The following is an 18,143-nucleotide window of genomic DNA, read 5'->3' as shown; positions in this document are numbered from 1 at the left end:
TGTCTCCAGGGTGACCTTGAGGCTACCTGGAGTCCTAACACTGTCCCCAGAGGGTCAACAGCTCCAGCAGCCTTGAGTTCCAAGTATTTGTCAACCTCCTTCCTCCTGCGCCATTTTGCCAGGGCCACATTTGCTGTAATATTTAATATTTGCTTTAAATTAACCTTGCTTCCCATCATGCATATGTGTATGTGTATGTGTGTGATGCATGTGAGATCTATGATACACATTACATATATCATGTATGGTGTCATTCCAGCAATAACAGGGAGGCCATGGTTTTGATGTGCTATGCATTTATTTTCTAATGCACATTAAAATAAATATGTAATTATAAAAAATGTGCTTTCACGAACTGAGTCATTGCACTAATTTTCTCTCTCTCCCTCTCTCTTTTCCTGCACACGGGGGTGCCCCCAGGCCCCACACGCGTTGGGCATGTGCTCCCCCTCCACTGGGCTACCCCGGTCCTCACTGCGCTTGACTTTGACAGCCATCTGCTGGGGCAGCAGGTGCAGCCTGTGGTCCTCTTCCTGGAGAAAGAGGCTTTGGCCCCTGGGAGGTGACAAGCCCAACTCCAGGCCACACCAGCACAGTGGGAGAGCAGGAAGAGACACCAGACCTCCTGTTTCTTCATGGCTTGGGGCACTGACAGATGGGGACAGCTGGGGCCATGTTGGGGTTTCCTTGTGGTACCCCATTTCCACAGCCACCAGCTTACATGTAGTGCTGTTTTCCTTTCCCTCTTGGAGTCACAAAGCTTATCTTTGCCCCAGTTAAACAACAGTTGCTTTGGGACACACACACACACACACACACACACACACTTCTGGGCCATTAATAATAGAGAATCCAAAAACAGCTCACAGATGTCATGACCTGGAGGCTTCTAGACTAAAGAAACACAGTGTTTTCAAGCATGCATAGAGCTCTGGCCTGCACAGTGACTGGGTAAACATTCACCAAGCACCCACACTGTCCCAGGGCCTGGGGACCTGGCAGTGGGCAGGGCCGTGAGACCTTGCCCTCCAGGGGTGCCTTCAGCCACTGGCCCGAAGCCAGGCCTTCCCTGGCCACCCTGCCCTGTGGACAATCGTGCCTCTCCCTCCAGCAACCCTGCCTACCGCTCTGCTTTGTCTACATGGCAACTTCTCCTGGTTGTAGATTTTGCTTTTCTGTTCATCTCTTCCCTCTCCAACAAAGAAGGTGCCTGTTTTTGTGGACTGCTGTACCCTCAATACCTCTAGTAATCTCTCATACCAAGAGGGTCCTCAGTGCACATCTGGAAGGGATGGACATCGAGCAAATAAAATCACACCTACACTGCACGTGTGCACACACACAAACCTTAATTATCTAAATATTCCATGCTAAACATAGGTGCTTCGGAGAATGACAGGGTACTCAGGGGTGGTACATACCAGGTAGCTGGGGAAAACTTCCCTGAGGAAGCTGTGCTTAAACTGAATCCTAAAGTGGATGTTAGAGTTGGTGGGGAAGGATGGTCTTGGGGAAAAGGAATGGTTTCATAGAAGAACAGCATATGCAAAGGTCCTAAGGCAGGAAGGATGGTCATTACCTGCAGAAAAGCAAGAAAGGGTGACAGTGACAGGGAGTGCAGCAACAAAGCGGCTCCTAGATGGCCTAAGAGCCTAACCATGTGGATCTTACTCTAAATAGCACAGGGAACTACAGCGGGGATTTAAGCAGAGAGGTGCTCATCAGATTTACAGTTCAGAAAGACCACCTCCCCACTAGGCAGCAAGGGACCAGGAGTCACTACTGGAAGACCAAGTATGAGGCTTGTCTAGTTTCCAAGTGGGAGATGGTGGGGACAGCAGTGTGGAGCCCTGTGTGGACGGGGTGGAGTCAGGTGGGGTCAGAGGCCATCGTGTGCCTCTGACATTGCTCGGGGACAGAGGCCATCCACCTCTCCTTGAAAGGGCCGAACAGTAAATATTTGTGATCTCACAGGCATATGGGGAGAGCCAGCGAAGCAGGCTGATGTCAGGCACCCAGGGCTGGCCCTTGGCTGGAGTCTGGAAATATGGCTTCCGAGACGCTCCTGGGGTGCTGAGTGCCACGGCTGTTCTGGGTCCCCAGGACACTGAATTCCACTTAGACTGAGACCCGGACCCTTTGCACCAGCAGTGTGATTCACAGGCACACGGGACTCCCCAGGGCTGCGATGATCACATACACAGATGAGCTCTCTGTGTGCTCAACACACACCCAATAGACACCCTGGTCTGAGTGCCGAACAAGTGTCACTGGGCAGAGAACCTGCCCCCTGGTGCTGCACTCAAGGCTGTGGGAGGGAGTGCAGGCAGGGCGCCCCTTCCCTGTGGGAGGAGAGGACAGGGGCAGCCTGTGCCTGAATTCCTGCAGATTCTACCCAGAGGGTCCTTCCTCTTGCTGAAGACAGAAGAAATCACACCAGGAGTGGCATTGCTTCTGAGCCCTGCAGTCTTTCCAGGGAATCACTGGAGGTGTGGGTGGTCTTGGGACCCCAACACAGGGGTCCAGCATGCACTCAGTGGCCACACATAAACACCTGCAAGGCCGTGTTCCATTGCGATTCGATTTATAACAATGGTAGAGGGCCTGGCTTTTGACGATAGGCAGAACCATGAGCTCAGGCTCACGCAGAACCTCAGGCTCTCGGAATCCACTTTGGGAACCACGGGTCGAGTTCAACACTTTCAAATCATGAAAGGAGGAGAAAGAGGAGGAACGTGTGCAAGGTCCAGAGCAGCATCAGAAGCAGCACCTACGTCTCAGCTCACAGCCCGATGTGCTCCCTGCTGCGGCCCTGCAGTAGGCGCTGGTCTGGCAGCCAGGCCCGAGAGGAAGGAGGTGGCAGGACCGGGAGCAGGAGGGCAGAGGAGCTGCCCAGCGAGCCTCCAGCCTCCCCTCCACTTCTCTCCATGAGAGTGAAGACAGGGCTCGAAGGTCCCCAGGGGCTGGGGAAGGAGCTCAGGGGTAGAGTCTGCCTACCACGTGCAATGCCCGGAGCTTCATCCTCAGGGCCAGAAAAAAACAAAGAAAAAAGATGCTAATGTGCTATCTCAGCACCACTGAAACACCATCCCAGGCCTGGGGCCCCAGAATCTTCATTTTAACAAACTCCTGAGTATTCTGACGAGCCGTTAGGTTTGGAAACTCGGGGAATATTAGGACCTCCTGACTGATGACCTCAAGAAGCGAGGAAAAGAAGCCTATGAGCAGAGGCGAGAAGAGGAAATGTGTCCGGGATCAAGGAACAAAGTGCAGGCCGGATACAGATACACAAGCAGTGCTTCGGGGAACATGTTTTCCAAAGATACTGCTTCAACGGAGCCTCAGCCACTGCAGGTTGGTGCAGCCAACAGTATGGAGCTCATTTCCTTCTTCCCAGGGATCCTGCCTGAGATGCAGGATGTGGTGCAGGTGTCCACAGTGCCCTGAGCTACGAGGCACAGCTGACGGGGACAAAAATGAGCCATTTCCATCCCACTGCTCCTCACCCTCACCATAACGAGGTACAGGTGCCCCATGCTAACTAACCAGCACCCCACAAGCGTTTCCACCCAGGCTTCCAAAACCAGGTGGCCAAAAGCCACAGGCCAGATTCCCTGCAAGCTTCCCATTCTAACTGAAAATTATAGGCAGATTCCATGAGATCTATGCTTGTTTGTTTTCATAGAAAAATGGAGGTTTCCTTGCCCACTCCAACATCTGCGTGCCTTGTTCTGCACGCTGGAATCACCTGAGAACTTTTCAGTAACCCTGACACCTGGGACCCAGCCCCAGAGGGGTCCATGTGAAGTGGTCTGGGTTGTGCTCTGGGACTGGGATTTTCAAAAGCTCCCCAGATGGACATTCCTCATCGTGGCGGGTGAGGCTGGCGAGAGCCCTGTTTTTACCAGGCATGTCACCATGTGCCCACCCAGAGAAGGCTGGGCACAAACACTGCTCACCATGCTGGACCCCAAGTGCCTGACCACAGGTGACCAATGGGAGAGCCAATCTCTCCAGTCTGTGTTCTCTGAGATGCCCTCACAAAGAGAACCAAGCACCACCAAGTTCCTCTCACGGACACAAACCCAGAGGTCTGTAATGCTGGGGAGGAAAAAAAGTGTTTGTAATTCTAACGGACCCTGCCTGAAGTGCAGCATTGGCTTCAGTGAGAAGCTCAGGGGTAAGCAACGAACTACAGCACCACTAGCAACAGAAATCCAAGACCCTTTCCTAGCACTGCACAGCTGTTGCAAAACAGCACTCATGCTCTGCAGTGCTTTGAAATCGTGGTACAGCACCCCTACTCCAAAAACCCAGAGTGCTTCCAAATCTGAAACTTCTCAGTGCCAGCTGTCACTGCAAGCGGGAAGCCCCGCACCACGAAACCTTGCTTTGTGCATAAAACTACTGAAATTGTTCTATAAAATTCCCTTCAGACTGTGTGCTCAAGGTGTCTATGAAACAAACGAATTCCATGTTTAGATGCGGGTCCCATCCCCAACATATCTCATTATGTACGTACAAAATATTTCAAAATCCAAAATGCTGCCCCAAATTCGAAACAGTTCTGGTCCCAAGCATTTTGGAAAAGGGATACTCAACTTGAAGTTATCAGACCTGTGGCTGGATCTTGCTATTTAAGAGACTGATAAAGAAGTACATACCTTACTATGTTATAACTTTGCCTTTAAAACCATTTCTCTAATTGCATTCTAATATATTTGATTTCCTACATATTTAATTGATGCATTTAAAATGATTATCCTGAGAAGGAGTCCTCAGGCTTCCAGCTGTTTAACTGGCCACTGAGTCTCAGCAGCTAGTGGCCCGCTTTGGAGCAAGCAGCCCTTACCTGTGGGTCAGAGAGCCGGGAGATGTCAGGGTACAGGTAGAACTTGATGCCTTCAGCGGCCCCCGGCAACGTGACCCCTCGGATCAGGAGGATGAGAAGCATGACATAGGGGAAGGTCGCGGTGACATACACAACCTGCCCAGGAGAGAAGAGGACAGATCAGGACAGGTGCCAGTGACAGGCTCATTTAACGTATCATGACACCCTGAAGTCCGTTCGCCCTGCTGCTCATCACAGGTTGTCCTTTTGGAAGGCTGAGTAGTGCCTCACTGTCCAGTTACACAACACTGACCCTACCCACGTATCCGTGTCCCAACCTCAGAGAGACTCCTGCAGTCAACATCCAGGGAGGACTCGCTCCCACAGACACACACTGCCTCATGCAGAATGAGGCAGGACATGCGCAGCACTGACACACATCCTCCAGTCTACTTTAAATCAACTCTGGATGACATAGGACACCTAATGCAATGTGAACACCCCTGTGTAAATAGTCATAGATCCTGTTGCTGAGGGAATATGATGGAGAAAGACATCTGCATGTTCAGTCCAGAGGCAAATCTCTTTCCAAATACTTTCTACCCAAGGTTAGTGGAATTCACGGATGCTGTTTGGTTTATACCTATGGTTTACGTCCCTCAAAGCCGCATGCACTCATAGGCAGGGCTCTGGGCAGGTCACTGGGTCACGGAGGTGTGTTCTCATCAGTGGGTGAGACCACTGCTGAGGTTACGACTGAGGGTGATGCTGGGAGGTGAAGCCTGGAGGGAGGAGGTGGTCCCTGGGGGTGTGGCCTGGAAGGGCTCATTTCCTTCCTGCTTTCTGGCTCTCTCTCTGCTTGCCATCTGTTTGTCCTCTGTGATGCCCCCCGCCATGATGCCCTGCTTGGAGCCAGCTGACTGTGGATGAAACTTCTACAGCGACCCCAAATCAACTTCTCCTCCTTAGAGTTGCAGGTGTTTGTTACTGTATCTCAGCAATGACAAAATAACTAAGACAGATGCTGAATCTGTGGATACAGAGGGCTGTCTATACTGCCTGACCCCACTTAAATAAGGTACCTAACACAGTGGTTCACAGAATCAAAGCATGATGTGGAGGCTGTGGGTGGGAGAAAGAGGAGGTCCCTAATCAATGGGCACAAAGCGAGCTCCAGAGATCTGCAATGCACCATTGCACCTGGGGTCCAAGGTCACACAGAGCACAGAGTCATGCTGGGGGTACAGTTCATGTCAAAGTTCTCACCTCACTACAATAAAACAGAATTTTAAAAGAAAAACAGAGGGGCAACAGTGGGGGGCCCATGGGGAGCAAAGGGCAGCACAAAGACAGGACCCCAACACCCTGCTCCCTTGCCTCGTTACCATCAGGGCTAGACCTGAGCTGGTAGGGGATGTTTACAAGGGCCCCTCCCATGACTGTCAAATGTTTGTGCCCATGGTCACAGAAAGAGACATCTGTCACAACCCAGTACACGTAGCTGGAAAGGACGTTTCACAGAATCACTGACATGTGTGCTGCAGGCTGATACCAGCTCTCACACTGATTCATTTTGGTAACAAGCTGGTTGGTCGTGATCCTCTAAATCCATTTCATAACTCATCAAAGGGCCAAGACCCACATCTCTGAAAAATAGTGCTCTTGATAAAAATCAAAGTTTTATAAGCAAGGATAGGATAGAATAAGGGAGGGGAAGGGGGAGGGGAGGATAGGGGAGGATAGGATAGGATAGGGGAGTGGGGAGGGGAAGGGAAGATAGGAAAGGATAGGAAGAGGAAGGGATAGGATGGGATAGGATGGGATGGGATGGGATGGGATGGGATGGGAAGGCATGGGATGGGATGGGAATGGAAGGGAAGGGAAGGGGAAGGGAGGGGAGGGGATAGGATAGGGGAGGAGAGGGGAGGAGAGGGGAAGAGAAGGAAAGGAAGGGGAAAGAAGGAAATGATGGGGAAAGGAGGAGGAAAGGAGAAAGATAGGTGAAGATGGGGGGAAAGGAAAAGAAAGGAAGGAGAGGCGAGGGGAGGGAGAAGGGGAGGGAAGAGGAAAGAAGATGGGAGGGGAGAGAAAGGAAGGGGAGGGGAGGGAAGAAAACTGGCATTTGCCTCAAATCCTTCTGGCTTGGTGCTTGGACCCAAAGAGATGGAGACCCTTTCAGCTGGCAACTTTGGTATAAGGACTGAGACCCTGAGAAACACCCACCCCTTGCCTAGGGGGGTCACTCACTGGCCACGCCCTCCTCCCCATCTCATCCAAGGTCCTGCCAGGACTGATGTGTCTGCTTTGTCACCTCCTCTCCTCCTCCAGTCACTCAGCTTTGTCCCTGGGTGGGGCCTGCTTGCTCCATCTGCTTAGAACATCAACCTGTCAACATGCAGGGCCAGGGACCCTCCTGAGACGAGGAGGGAGCTCTGGATCTCCCCCAGATGCACAGAGACGTGTGCAGGCTCCCCACAGGCTCCAACTCAGGTTCCCCAGGTGAACGCATGTCGAGACCTCCACCTCTCGTTCACCCAGCACGTCTTCCACAGTGGCCCAGTCCTCTCCACTCTCCCATCCGCTTGCTCGCTCACTCACTCAGCCTCTCATCCACCCACCACACACTTGCTCCAGCACCAGAGACACTCCTGTGTGCCGAAGACGGAGCTATGTCCTGAAATATACAAGTAAGGATGAATCACAGGACAGGAATTTCTGTCCCAAGAGGCTTCCAGCTGATAGAAAGGACAGATGTGTAGACAGGTAGACAATGCACTGTCATCAGAGGTGGGAAAAGGTGCTGGAGTACAGAGAGGAAGCAGTCAGGGAGAGATTCTCGAAGGTGACCTGGATATTGGTGCACAGTGGCTGGTCTGGAGCTCAGGACCTGCAAAGTAGGAATGGAAGAAAGACGGAACAAAGTTCCTGCTATATGCCATGCCCACATCACACACACATAACAACGATGGCTACATTTATCAGAACTTCACCACCCCAAGTGGTTCTGCTCTGAGAAGCACAATTTCCTTCTTCTTACACATGAGAAAGGTCAGAGAGCTCACCAGCCACTTGTCCAAGGTCACCCAGCTACAGAGTGACCACCGGATGTAGGACTCACAACAAGGCCTGGTTGTCTCCAGTCATGTATTCAACCCTCGGGCTATGAATGTACCTCTCAGATAGCCATGCAAACTCTGTGTCTTTCTGAGCATTTCTGGGAAGAGATGCAGAGAAGTCAAGTCATTCTGTTAGCACCTGCTGTGGTTTGGATCTAAAATGTCCCCCGATTCTTCAGAGTGTGGAAGGTGACTGATTACAGGGGTGCTATACACATGGGTGGGTTCACCCATGGACGAGCACCACAGCTGATGCACTGTTAGAGGTCCAGCCTGGCTGGAGGTGGGACACTGGGGATGTGAACCAGAAGGGTGTATTCTTGTCTCCAGCTTGGCTCTCTCTTTCTGCTGTGCTTCCTGGTCGCCATGAGCTGAGCAGCTCTCCTCTGCCAGGCCCTTCCACCAAGCTCTTCCTGCCTTGGAGCCCGCTGACAATGGACCAAAACTGTGAGCCAAAATACACCTGACACTCTGAGGCTGGGTTGTCCCAGTGTTGGGAAAGTGACCCAGACAAGACCTGACACAGCAGCGATTTGCATTTAGACCTCAGAAAATAAGAAATCAGCATCAGCAGAGGGCCGTGACAATGGGCTCTATGGGCACAACCTGGAGAGCTGGATTACTCTACCCAGACTCCACCCCTAATCTACAATGATGACACCACCCCAGCCCACTCGGTTCCTAACCTACCAACTCTGCATCCCCGTTTCCAAATCCACCATTAGCTCAATCTATGTATCACACAATCAACACACACTCTTGGGACAGAAATTCCTGTCCCGTGATTCATCCTTACTTGCATATTCCAGGACATAGCTCCGTCTTTGGCACACAGGAGTGTCTCTGGTGCTGGAGCAAGTGTGTGGTGGGTGGATGAGAGGCTGAGTGAGTGAGCGAGCGAATGTGAGAGTAGAGAGGACTGGGCCACTGTGGAAGACGTGCTGGGTGAACTAGAGGTGGAGGTCCTGACACGCAGGTGTTCACCTGGGGAAACTGAGGCAGGAAGACTTCTGCCAGTTTGAGGCCAGCCTGGGCTACACAGTGAATTCAAGACCAACCTGAACTACATAGGGAAACCCTGTCTCATAAACAAAAGAAAGAAAAAAGTAAGTGGCCAGCATTCATTAAAGACTGATGGCTCTTGCCTGTAGAGTTAAAATGCTATAAAATCTCCAGTTAGACTTAGCTTCCTCAGCAACATCTATGAGAGTGCTTCAGTATTTCATACACATTATTCTTTTTCTCCAAAATGAATCCCCCCAGTCAGCTAGCTTAAGGCCATTAAAAGTTTTGTCAAGGCTAAAAATCTGATGCTTCCGCTGAATAATTTCCACTTTCTTTGCTGTCTGACAGATTAATACCCACAATGTCAGGAGCTGCCCTGTTCTAGATCCATGATGTCTCTCCAGCTTGGCTCCCTTAACTTCCCATGCTTACATGATTTAAGGAAAAGAACATTAACATGTAAAACATAAGAACTACTCAAAATCATAGAAATGTGTCCTTTACCTGGCAGACCACTTTGATGTGACGAAACATGTGAGTTGTACTATGCCTGTCCTTTACTGAGTGGCCTGGGGAAGGGTGTCATTTAAAATCTGGCCCAATGTACTCTCACTGAGTCCAGGGTACATAAACAGAACATTGTCCCTCAGTCACCGTGATGGCATTATTTATTAAATGTCTGGTGATTATTTTGAAGCATTTCATCATTTAGAGTTCTGGGTCAATGCTCTCTTCTGTATCACACTTAGAAGAGCCACATTTCCTCTACTGGTACTCATGCCTTCATTTTTATATTCATTTTCGAAAACCATCAAGGAAATAAAATAGTCAAATGAATTGCCCAAAGATTACAGTCCAGATGAGTTTAACTGCCAAAAGGAAACCACAAGCATGCATTTCCCTAGAGAAATTAATTGTAAGCTCAGACTTGAGAGCTTCAAGTCAGGGTATAAAGCAAGGGCTGTGGGGTGCCACAAGAAGAAAGTGGTAAAAGATTGGAAAACACAACATGAGGACAGCTCATATCTGTCATGGGTCCCTGGATCCCAGTTCTCCTTAAAGCTTCTCTTACTCTATTTCCACCATTGCCACACCAGACATGTAGACATTATCTTTGACTTTTCCTGAGAACAGTTGTAGACTATCAAAGCCACACAGAGCTCATCATTGAGATTGCCCATAAATGACATGTGTGCTGCCACCCATCCTTCCTGTGCACTTGCCAGCCATCACTAATCAATCAACCTAAGCCTGGATGCAGCCTCAGTGGGCTCCCCCGGAATCCATCCTCTAGCACTGGAGGCAGCCCAACCAGCAGCTGGGATGAAATCTACTATCTGTGACCCATGATCCAATCCACGTTTCATGTACATATTTCAGAGTCTCCTACAGGCCAAGAAGATGGTAAGACCTTGATCCTGTCCTGAAGAAAAGACTTGCCAAATGTGTGCCTGGCAGGGACTCAGGCATCATGACCCACAAAAGCAGGGTCAAGCAGGGAAAGGGGGCTGCAGAGACGAGTAGGAAATGCACCTCCAGGACATCTAAGAAAGGATCTGTAAAAGTGGGCTGAAGCTGAGTGTCCAAGGATAAGCAGGAAGGAGAGGGGCTGGATCAGGCCATGAAGCATGGAACCAGCCAAGGATGTACAAAGGGCTGCAGACTACTGTCCCCCAGGACATCTAGAGGGCTCCAGGTGTCACCCGGGTGCCCAGGCTGGAGTTAGTCTTACCGTATTTAGTCATGACAAGTCCTACCAACTGGCTTCCACTACCTGCTGAAATCAGACCATTTTTCCTCCCAGTCACTGGGCCCCGTGCCACCTTTCTTCTCAGTCTATGATGGCCCATGCTCTCCACACCGCAGCTCAAAGTTCAAAAATAGTCTGCCATGGTACTTCCTGCTCCTCTGAGTGACTCTTGCATATGAGGTTGCAGCAGGAACCCCACCCCTGTCTCACATCCACGCTAGTGTGTCGAGTGGAAGGGCTGGGCTGTGAGGCTGATAATGCTAGGGTCCAGTTCTAGCTCTGCCCAGACTTACCCTGTATAGTCCGCTCTTCCCTGGCCATACTCCCCCTGCTGCAGGGACACATCGGGCTACTCCATCTTCCTGTCACTTCTCAGGGCCCCCTTGTTCACAGTGTCCATCTCCAGCTCTGTGGATGCCCAGTGCATCTAACCCTATGTGTCTGTAACACCACAAGGCTGAGGGCTTCTCAGAAGCAGATACCTTGCCCTTTGCTGAGAAGTCACTGTCCTGATTTACTGGTCCAGAAGCAGAGGCTCAGAGCACTTGCTTGGAGAGTTGTGTCTCACTAGAAGAGCCACCTCTCAGCCCCACAGGCCTTGCCATCTGCCCAAATGTGGAGAAGAAGTTGCTGTGTGCTCCCCACTGCCCACCCCACACACACCCTGCATCCTTCCAGTACTGATGCTATTCTCCACCTTGCCTGGGAAAGGAGGAAGAGCTCAAAAATACAAGGGACTTTTTTCTTTTGCTTTCTGGGCTGTGTCCACAGTTCCCAGAGCAGTGAGTTGGACAAGAAGTAGGGTCAGTCAGTATAAGCTGGATGGATGAAAAGAAAAGCAGGGGCTGGGGATTTAGCTCAGCGGCAAAGCGCCTGCCTGGCAAGCGCAAGGTCGTGAGTTCGGTTCCCAGTACCGGAGAAAAACAAACAAACAAAAAAACAAAGAAAAGCAGGTTGAGGACTGGAAATCAGAGGTTAGAATCTGGGTCTTTAAAACTACTTTGTTCAAGCCCAGCCTAGCAATTTAGTGACTTAGCAGATCCCGTCTCAAAAACTAAAAAGTTCTGGGGATGTAGCTTAGCACAAAGGCCCTGGGTTCAATCCCCAGCACCAGTGGGGACAGTCACTTTGCGCTGAATCTACATGAAAGACCAGATACCTACATAAATCAGGATTTAGGAAGCTGAGCCAGATTAAATGAAGAGGTGTGATTCTACACAATAGCAGCACAAGAGATTGTGTTTAAAAGACAGACCAGGTGAGAGACAGAGGACAGGGGTGTCCAGGTGCAAGATACTTCCCACCAAAGGAGAGGGTCCTGGGAAGATGTCTGAGGACACAGGATTTGTCAGGAGTCCAGGGGCTTCTGCAGGGCTCAAGCATTATGCTAAATTGTGCAGTGTCTGGCGACAGGCACAATCCGGTCCCTGACAAGGGACCATCAGGCCTGTTGTCCCTGGCCACTGCCAGGGGTGGCTCAGCCCAGAGAGGTGGGTGTGGGGGAAATAGGTCCAATCTGTCGGATCACTCGGGCCTGTGAAATGAGCCTGGAGCACACCCCTTGGTTAAGAAAAGGTTTTTGACAATTGTTTAATTCCCTTTCAGCAGGTCAAGTCCTTCTGAATATAAAGGTTAGCAGGATTGGTGGTAATTATACTGTATCCTGTCTTAATTGACTCTAATTGCTCATTTGCATCCCAATGCTGGAATTGTGGGGTGTTTTTCCCCCTGCTTCCAGGACACAGCTATTTATTTCATAGCAGGGAGGTTGTCTGATCTTTGGGAAGGTCACAAAAGTTGTAGAAGGGCCACCCTCCTTAAGTTTCTCGGGATAATAGAAAGCTTAGTGTTGTTCAAAAGGCATTTGGAAAGCAGAATAGTGTGGGGGCGACGACCCAGGACCCAGGTCAGCAGATCCAATGTGCTGGGCAGCTTGGGCAAGTTCCATACCCTCTCTGGGTTGGCAGTCTACAAAGAAACAGGGTGAAACTTGTTCAAACTTGAATCACTCCTCCTCCGTCCAAAATGATTCCCACACTAGGTACATGATCTTTATATTCTTACTTCATATTTTCTATAAACCTGTATGCTTTCTTATGTTAACAGGTATATGTAATAAGAAAACTGTGAATTATCACTGTAAACAGAAAACTATTACCCATGACACAGATGGAAAGTAATTACAAAAATAAATGCAATGAAAATAAAATGTACTTAAATTCTAGCTAAAGGCTCTGTGTCTGAGCTGTGCTCAGCCTTTATTCAAAGCAAGAGCAGCGCTTGAACAAGGCACTAAAATGAGCCAGTGCTTTGTTCGTGGCACTTTTCACTTTGGAGACTCAAACAGGGAAAACTGTCTGAAAGTCTGCCTGATGTCCTCTGGCCTGCATTCGTGGATCACCTACACCATCCTGTGGACCACCAGCAGAAAGAATTCTTTATTTGTGGGAAAGTTCAGGGATGACTTGAGAGGTGAAGCTGCAATGCTTTTCCTAAGTGCTGGGAGCTCTCCAGGGTCCTGACACTGATTTCCACTAACGCTTCTGCGAGCCGGTTACCCAGGGCCTTGGAAGATACTGCCATTAACTGGGCACCTACAGGATGCCAGGAATGTTTCGTGCAGTATCTCTAACTGATCTTCATACCTCTTACAAAAGTTTTTTTCCACTTTGCAGACCAAATCCCAAAGACCAGGGAGGAAGTGCTCAGAAGTCCCCTCTCTCCACCACACACACTGTGCTCTCTGCCACTTTCAGCCTGTCTCCTCCAGCTGTCCTTAGCCTCAAGCACCTGGCCTGCCTCTTGGCAAGTCCTCACTTCCCAGTGACCAACCCCAGCCATGAAGCACCAGGGATCCCCTCACTCTCCTCTCCAGCTGATCCAGCCCACATGGTGGGAAAACACAAGCTGATATCTGGGCCCTAAACACTCATGATTTGGAACATCAACAGAGCCTCCCCGCTTCCCTTTGGCATTTTAGAGACCGCTCCCTGAATTTCCAGAACAAGGTGACTTAGCAGGGACCAGAGTCTGGCGCAATTTCCACTAAACTAGGTGATCCTTGGGGAAAACTTGTTAGGAAAATGCAAATCTGAAGAAGGGAGGCCATCATGGACATATGTAGCCTCCCCACATTTTTTTTACCACTTTTAGAGATATTGTTCTAGAATTTTCTAACAGAAATTGTAAATTGAGGGGGGACTTTCTGTTTTAAGTAACCAAACTCTAAATAGGCAAAGTCATATTTCCACAAGAAAACAGTGGGACTTCTTCAAGGAGATAATGATATCTTAACAGTACAGGAATATTTGCATGAGAAGTCCATGAGTGACCATCTTCTGTACCTGGAATTGACCTGGAGAAGAAGTCTCCAGATGGGTCTACTCTTTAATTTTTGAATAATGACAAATGTTGCTCATTAGCTGTGAAACTTAGCCCCTGTACTTAGACTGAAATAATTAAACACTGGCTCACCTTGAGTTTCATGTTTCATGACACCATTTCTGGACTGGGTTGAGGACGAAAAGAGGGTAGGTGTTGAGGGACAGGCTTTGAGCTGGAAGGATCTCAGCAGGGTACGACAAGAAGGTTCTAGTCCCCATTCTACCACAGTGTAAAAACCATGACCCTCCCTTGGGGATCCACTGCCTCCTCAAGGTTGCCTAGAAAAAAGACACCATTCTCAGCCTCCCTTGCAGCTAGGTATAGCATAAGAAATGAATGAAGGTGCTGTATACAACTTCTAGGTCACAACCCTAAAAGGAAAGCTATATCCTTGATGTCTCTCCTCACCCTTCCCATAGGTGAATAAAGACAAGGCCCCTTAGGTTATATGAACAAGCAAGTTAGAGCACCAGAACAGAGGGGGCTGGGTCCCTGGCCCAGGCAGCTCACATCTGGACTGTTAAAAGGCGAGAAATAAACTATCCTATTTGCACCACTGCTCTCTGAGTCTCTATTACAGGTGTCAGAGTCACAGATGGAACCTAAATATCTAACCACCAGTTGTGATCTTGGGAGGTCCTGCTCTCCTCTAAACCTCTGTCATTTTTGGTGAAATAAAGGCACTAACCCCACTCATCCACACTGTTCCCTTCCACTCTGATGTGAAGGGAAGATTCTGAGATAACCGGAGGATACTAGAGTGACCATCTTCTGTACCTGGAGTTGACCTGGAGAAGAAGTCTCCAGATGGGTCTGCTCTATAAAATTAAAGGAGCAATTAGAACAGATTTGCCAAAGATACCAGCATTAGGGGAAGCCACAGTTTTAACCTTCTCTGCCACAGTTTAGCAGAAGCTTAATGGAGGAACACATTTGGTAAGCATGGCATGTGCATGGGCTAGGTGGTTCCCAGGCCTTCCTGAGAAGCATCTTCTTCATTGGTGACATGAGAATGATGCCTAGTTTAAATGTCAACAGGAAGATTAGTTAAGAGACCACCATACAAAGCACCACATGAAGACTTCACTCACTAATGAGAAAGACTGGAATGGCCCCCACTGGGTGACAAGCAGAGCCTCCCCAACCCGTAGAGTGAGTGACCTAGAGCCAGCCTCATCTCAGCCACAGTGGAGAGGCTCTGCAAAATCCTTATGAGATCTCACTGACAGATAGGGTGGCTCTTCCATTTTTAGTAAATAGCAGCCTCCTTCCTCCATTTACCAAGCTGCATTTCATTCCACCTTGTGATATGGTTAGCTGCCGTGCTGCTCAGCTTTCTGCCACTATGACAAAACACCTGAGGTAAACAACTTACAAGGAGGAAATGTTTATTGTATTCATGGTTTCAGAGGATTCAGTCCATGGTCCCTTGGTCCTGTGGGTTTGGGCCTGTGAAAGCAGAGGACATCATGGTGGAGGGTGTGGTAGAACAGCTGCTTACCTCAGAGTGACCATGAAGCAAAGAGGGAGACAGAAAGGGCCCAAGGTCCCATTGTCCCCTTCAAGGCCACACCACAGTGAACTAAGCCTCACCTCCTGAAGGTTCCACCATCCCCCAAAGGTACCACAGGCTGGGAAACAAGCCTTCCAGACATGGGCCCTCAGGGAACAGTCAGATCCAAAGCAGCTGTTTACTTAGCTGGTTCTCCCTTTCCTTGTGTCTACTCAAGGGCCCAGCACTCTTCTTGTGTACAAACTCTGACACACTTCTGGCAAACGCCTATACTTGCTGTAAATAATGAATGAATAAACAAACTCAGACGTTGGTAACCTAGTTAAGAATGAATGAACAAAGCAAGATACAACTCCATGTGGCTGCAACAAGCCTCTGGTGAAAACAGTCTGGGGGTTTTATCTCAGCCTCTCCACCTGGAAGGAAAGAACTTTCTGCTCAGTGAGATCCATGAGCCCACTGTGCACCAGGCCCATGCTGGATTCTGAGAGCAAGCTGAACCTGGAGGCCAGCTGGGTCCCTGTCCTCATGGGTACATGAGCTGAGGCCAGGGCAAAGTGATGACCCTTCAGTGGATAGCAGAGTGGGAGCCCAGGGACACACAGTGATGTGGGGTGGCATTGGTGCACCAGAGAGCTGCTCCTGGAGCAGGATTGGTGGGGAATGGCATGTCCCTGTAGCTCTAGGGTCACAATCTAGAACATATTATACAGACAAATTCCTCAGAGCAGGAAGGGCTTAGGACATGGAGCAGGCAGAATACATCAGCCTGGGAAAAGTCACCTTTAGGGACAGAGACAAGCTCTGTATATCAGCGACACAGGGTACTAAAATAGCAGTCACGCTCATTATGATGGTTAAGCCCAATTCGAATCCTTGTCTGAAGGATATCTAAACACCACTGGATGGGGGAGGCTAGTGTTTAAGCCTATTTCATGGTGAATTAAGATTAGCCAGGGGGGAAAAAAAAAGATTAGCCAGGGAGTCTATTGATTTTTACAGAGCTCCACCATAAAGACAACAAAAATGAGAGAACAAATCCCAAAACCAGCCCAAACAACACGAACATTCCGTGCCCAGCCAAACTTACACTGGAATCAGAAGCTATTATTTACTGCCTGGAAAACACACTCAGGACCTTGGCTAATAATGATTTAAACCCCATCCATCTTCTTGGACCAGAAGGCTGGTGTCACCATGGCGACCAAGGGCACTATGAAAGCGCACATTCCCTGGTGGGGATCCACCAGCACTGGCAGGCGGAGCACGGTGGGATGAGAAACACCGCCCTGTGTCCCCTCACTCTCCTAAGCAATCTTGTGGTGATGCAGATGTGGAGAGCGGTAATGTTTGGGGGCGACATCTGCAACCAGAAAGAGCAAGGTGCCGCCTGGTTCCTGCAAGCATGCCCTTTCTCCACCCATGCATCATGTAGGTCACGGACTCGGGGGCTCCTGGGCGCTTCCTCTGGGGCCCTGAGGATCTCAGATCCTTCATCCATCTACACACTGCGTCCAAAGTTGCTCCTTTCCTTGGAGGAAGAATCCGTACTCACCTCCTGTTCCTGCCATAAGTCATGGCCCTCTGTCTTCTGCTCCCACCTATCCATTCAGCTGCCACCTCAGAGGACACCAGGGTCCCCTTAAAAATCCAGAGAAATAGCCTTATTCTACCTTGGCAGCTTTTTTTTTTTTTTTTTTTTTTGGTTTTTTTCCAGTACCGGGAACCGAACTCACGACCTTGTGCTTGCCAGGCAGGCGCTTTGCTGCTGAGCTAAATCCCCAGCCCCTTGGCAGCTTTAAAATGTCCTTTCATGAGACTTTTCTTTTTTTCTACTTCCTTTCTCCATGTTTAAAAGTCTCTCTCAGGGGCTGGGGATTTAGCTCAGCGGCACAGCACCTGCCTGGCAAGCGTGAGGTCGTGAGTTTGATTCCTGGTACCGGAAAAAAACCAAAAAACCAAAAGAAAATAAAAAGATGAAATTTATTGGGGCTGGGGATTTAGCTCAATAGCACAGCACCTGCCTGGCAAGTGCAAGGTCATGAGTTCGATTCCTGGTACCGGAAAAATAATAAAATAAAATAATAAAAAGTCTCTCTCATAAGTCCATTTCATCATGCTTCTTTCAGGTAATTAATCTGCTGACATTGATTCACTTCTGCTCAGTGCCAGGCAGTGTTGGGCACAAAAGCCAGCTCTGCCCTCCTACTCTCATGGAGGCAGCCAATTTCTGCCAATTTCCAAGATGTTTCCTAGAAGTTCGGCCCCACTCATGCTATGATTTCACCGTGTCTCCCAAGAGTTCCTGTGTGGGAAACTTAATCTTCAAAGCATGTATTAATGGCACTTGGAGCTGGGGCCTGTGGAGGCAGTTAGGATTAGAAGAGGTCATCAGGGTGGGGCCCCAGGATGGCATTTTAGGAAGAAGGGACTTGAGCCCACATGCCTGTCTCCCCATGTGACACCCTCCACTATGTAATGACGCAGCATGAGGCGTTCCTAGCCTCCCAACTTCCAGAACCAAGAGCCAAATAAACCTATATT

General features: G+C 49.4%; 1 protein-coding gene across 1 annotated transcript in view; it reads right to left on the bottom strand.

Moving 5' to 3' along the window:
* Positions 1-18,143, bottom strand: part of Slc6a11 (solute carrier family 6 (neurotransmitter transporter), member 11) — a 106,236-nt gene that overhangs the window by 43,382 nt on the left and 44,711 nt on the right. Inside the window, exon 8 of the mRNA XM_005387255.2 lies at positions 4,853-4,987. Within this exon, the coding sequence (XP_005387312.2) occupies positions 4,853-4,987 (135 nt within the window). The remainder of the gene's footprint in view (positions 1-4,852; positions 4,988-18,143) is intronic.

The sequence above is a fragment of the Chinchilla lanigera genome, unplaced genomic scaffold, assembly GCF_000276665.1.
Source record: "Chinchilla lanigera isolate Chin_1 unplaced genomic scaffold, ChiLan1.0 scaffold00028, whole genome shotgun sequence".
Lineage (NCBI taxonomy): Eukaryota > Metazoa > Chordata > Mammalia > Rodentia > Chinchillidae > Chinchilla > Chinchilla lanigera.
Note: the sequence above shows the minus strand (reverse complement) of the source record. Positions and strands in the feature narration are given on the sequence as shown.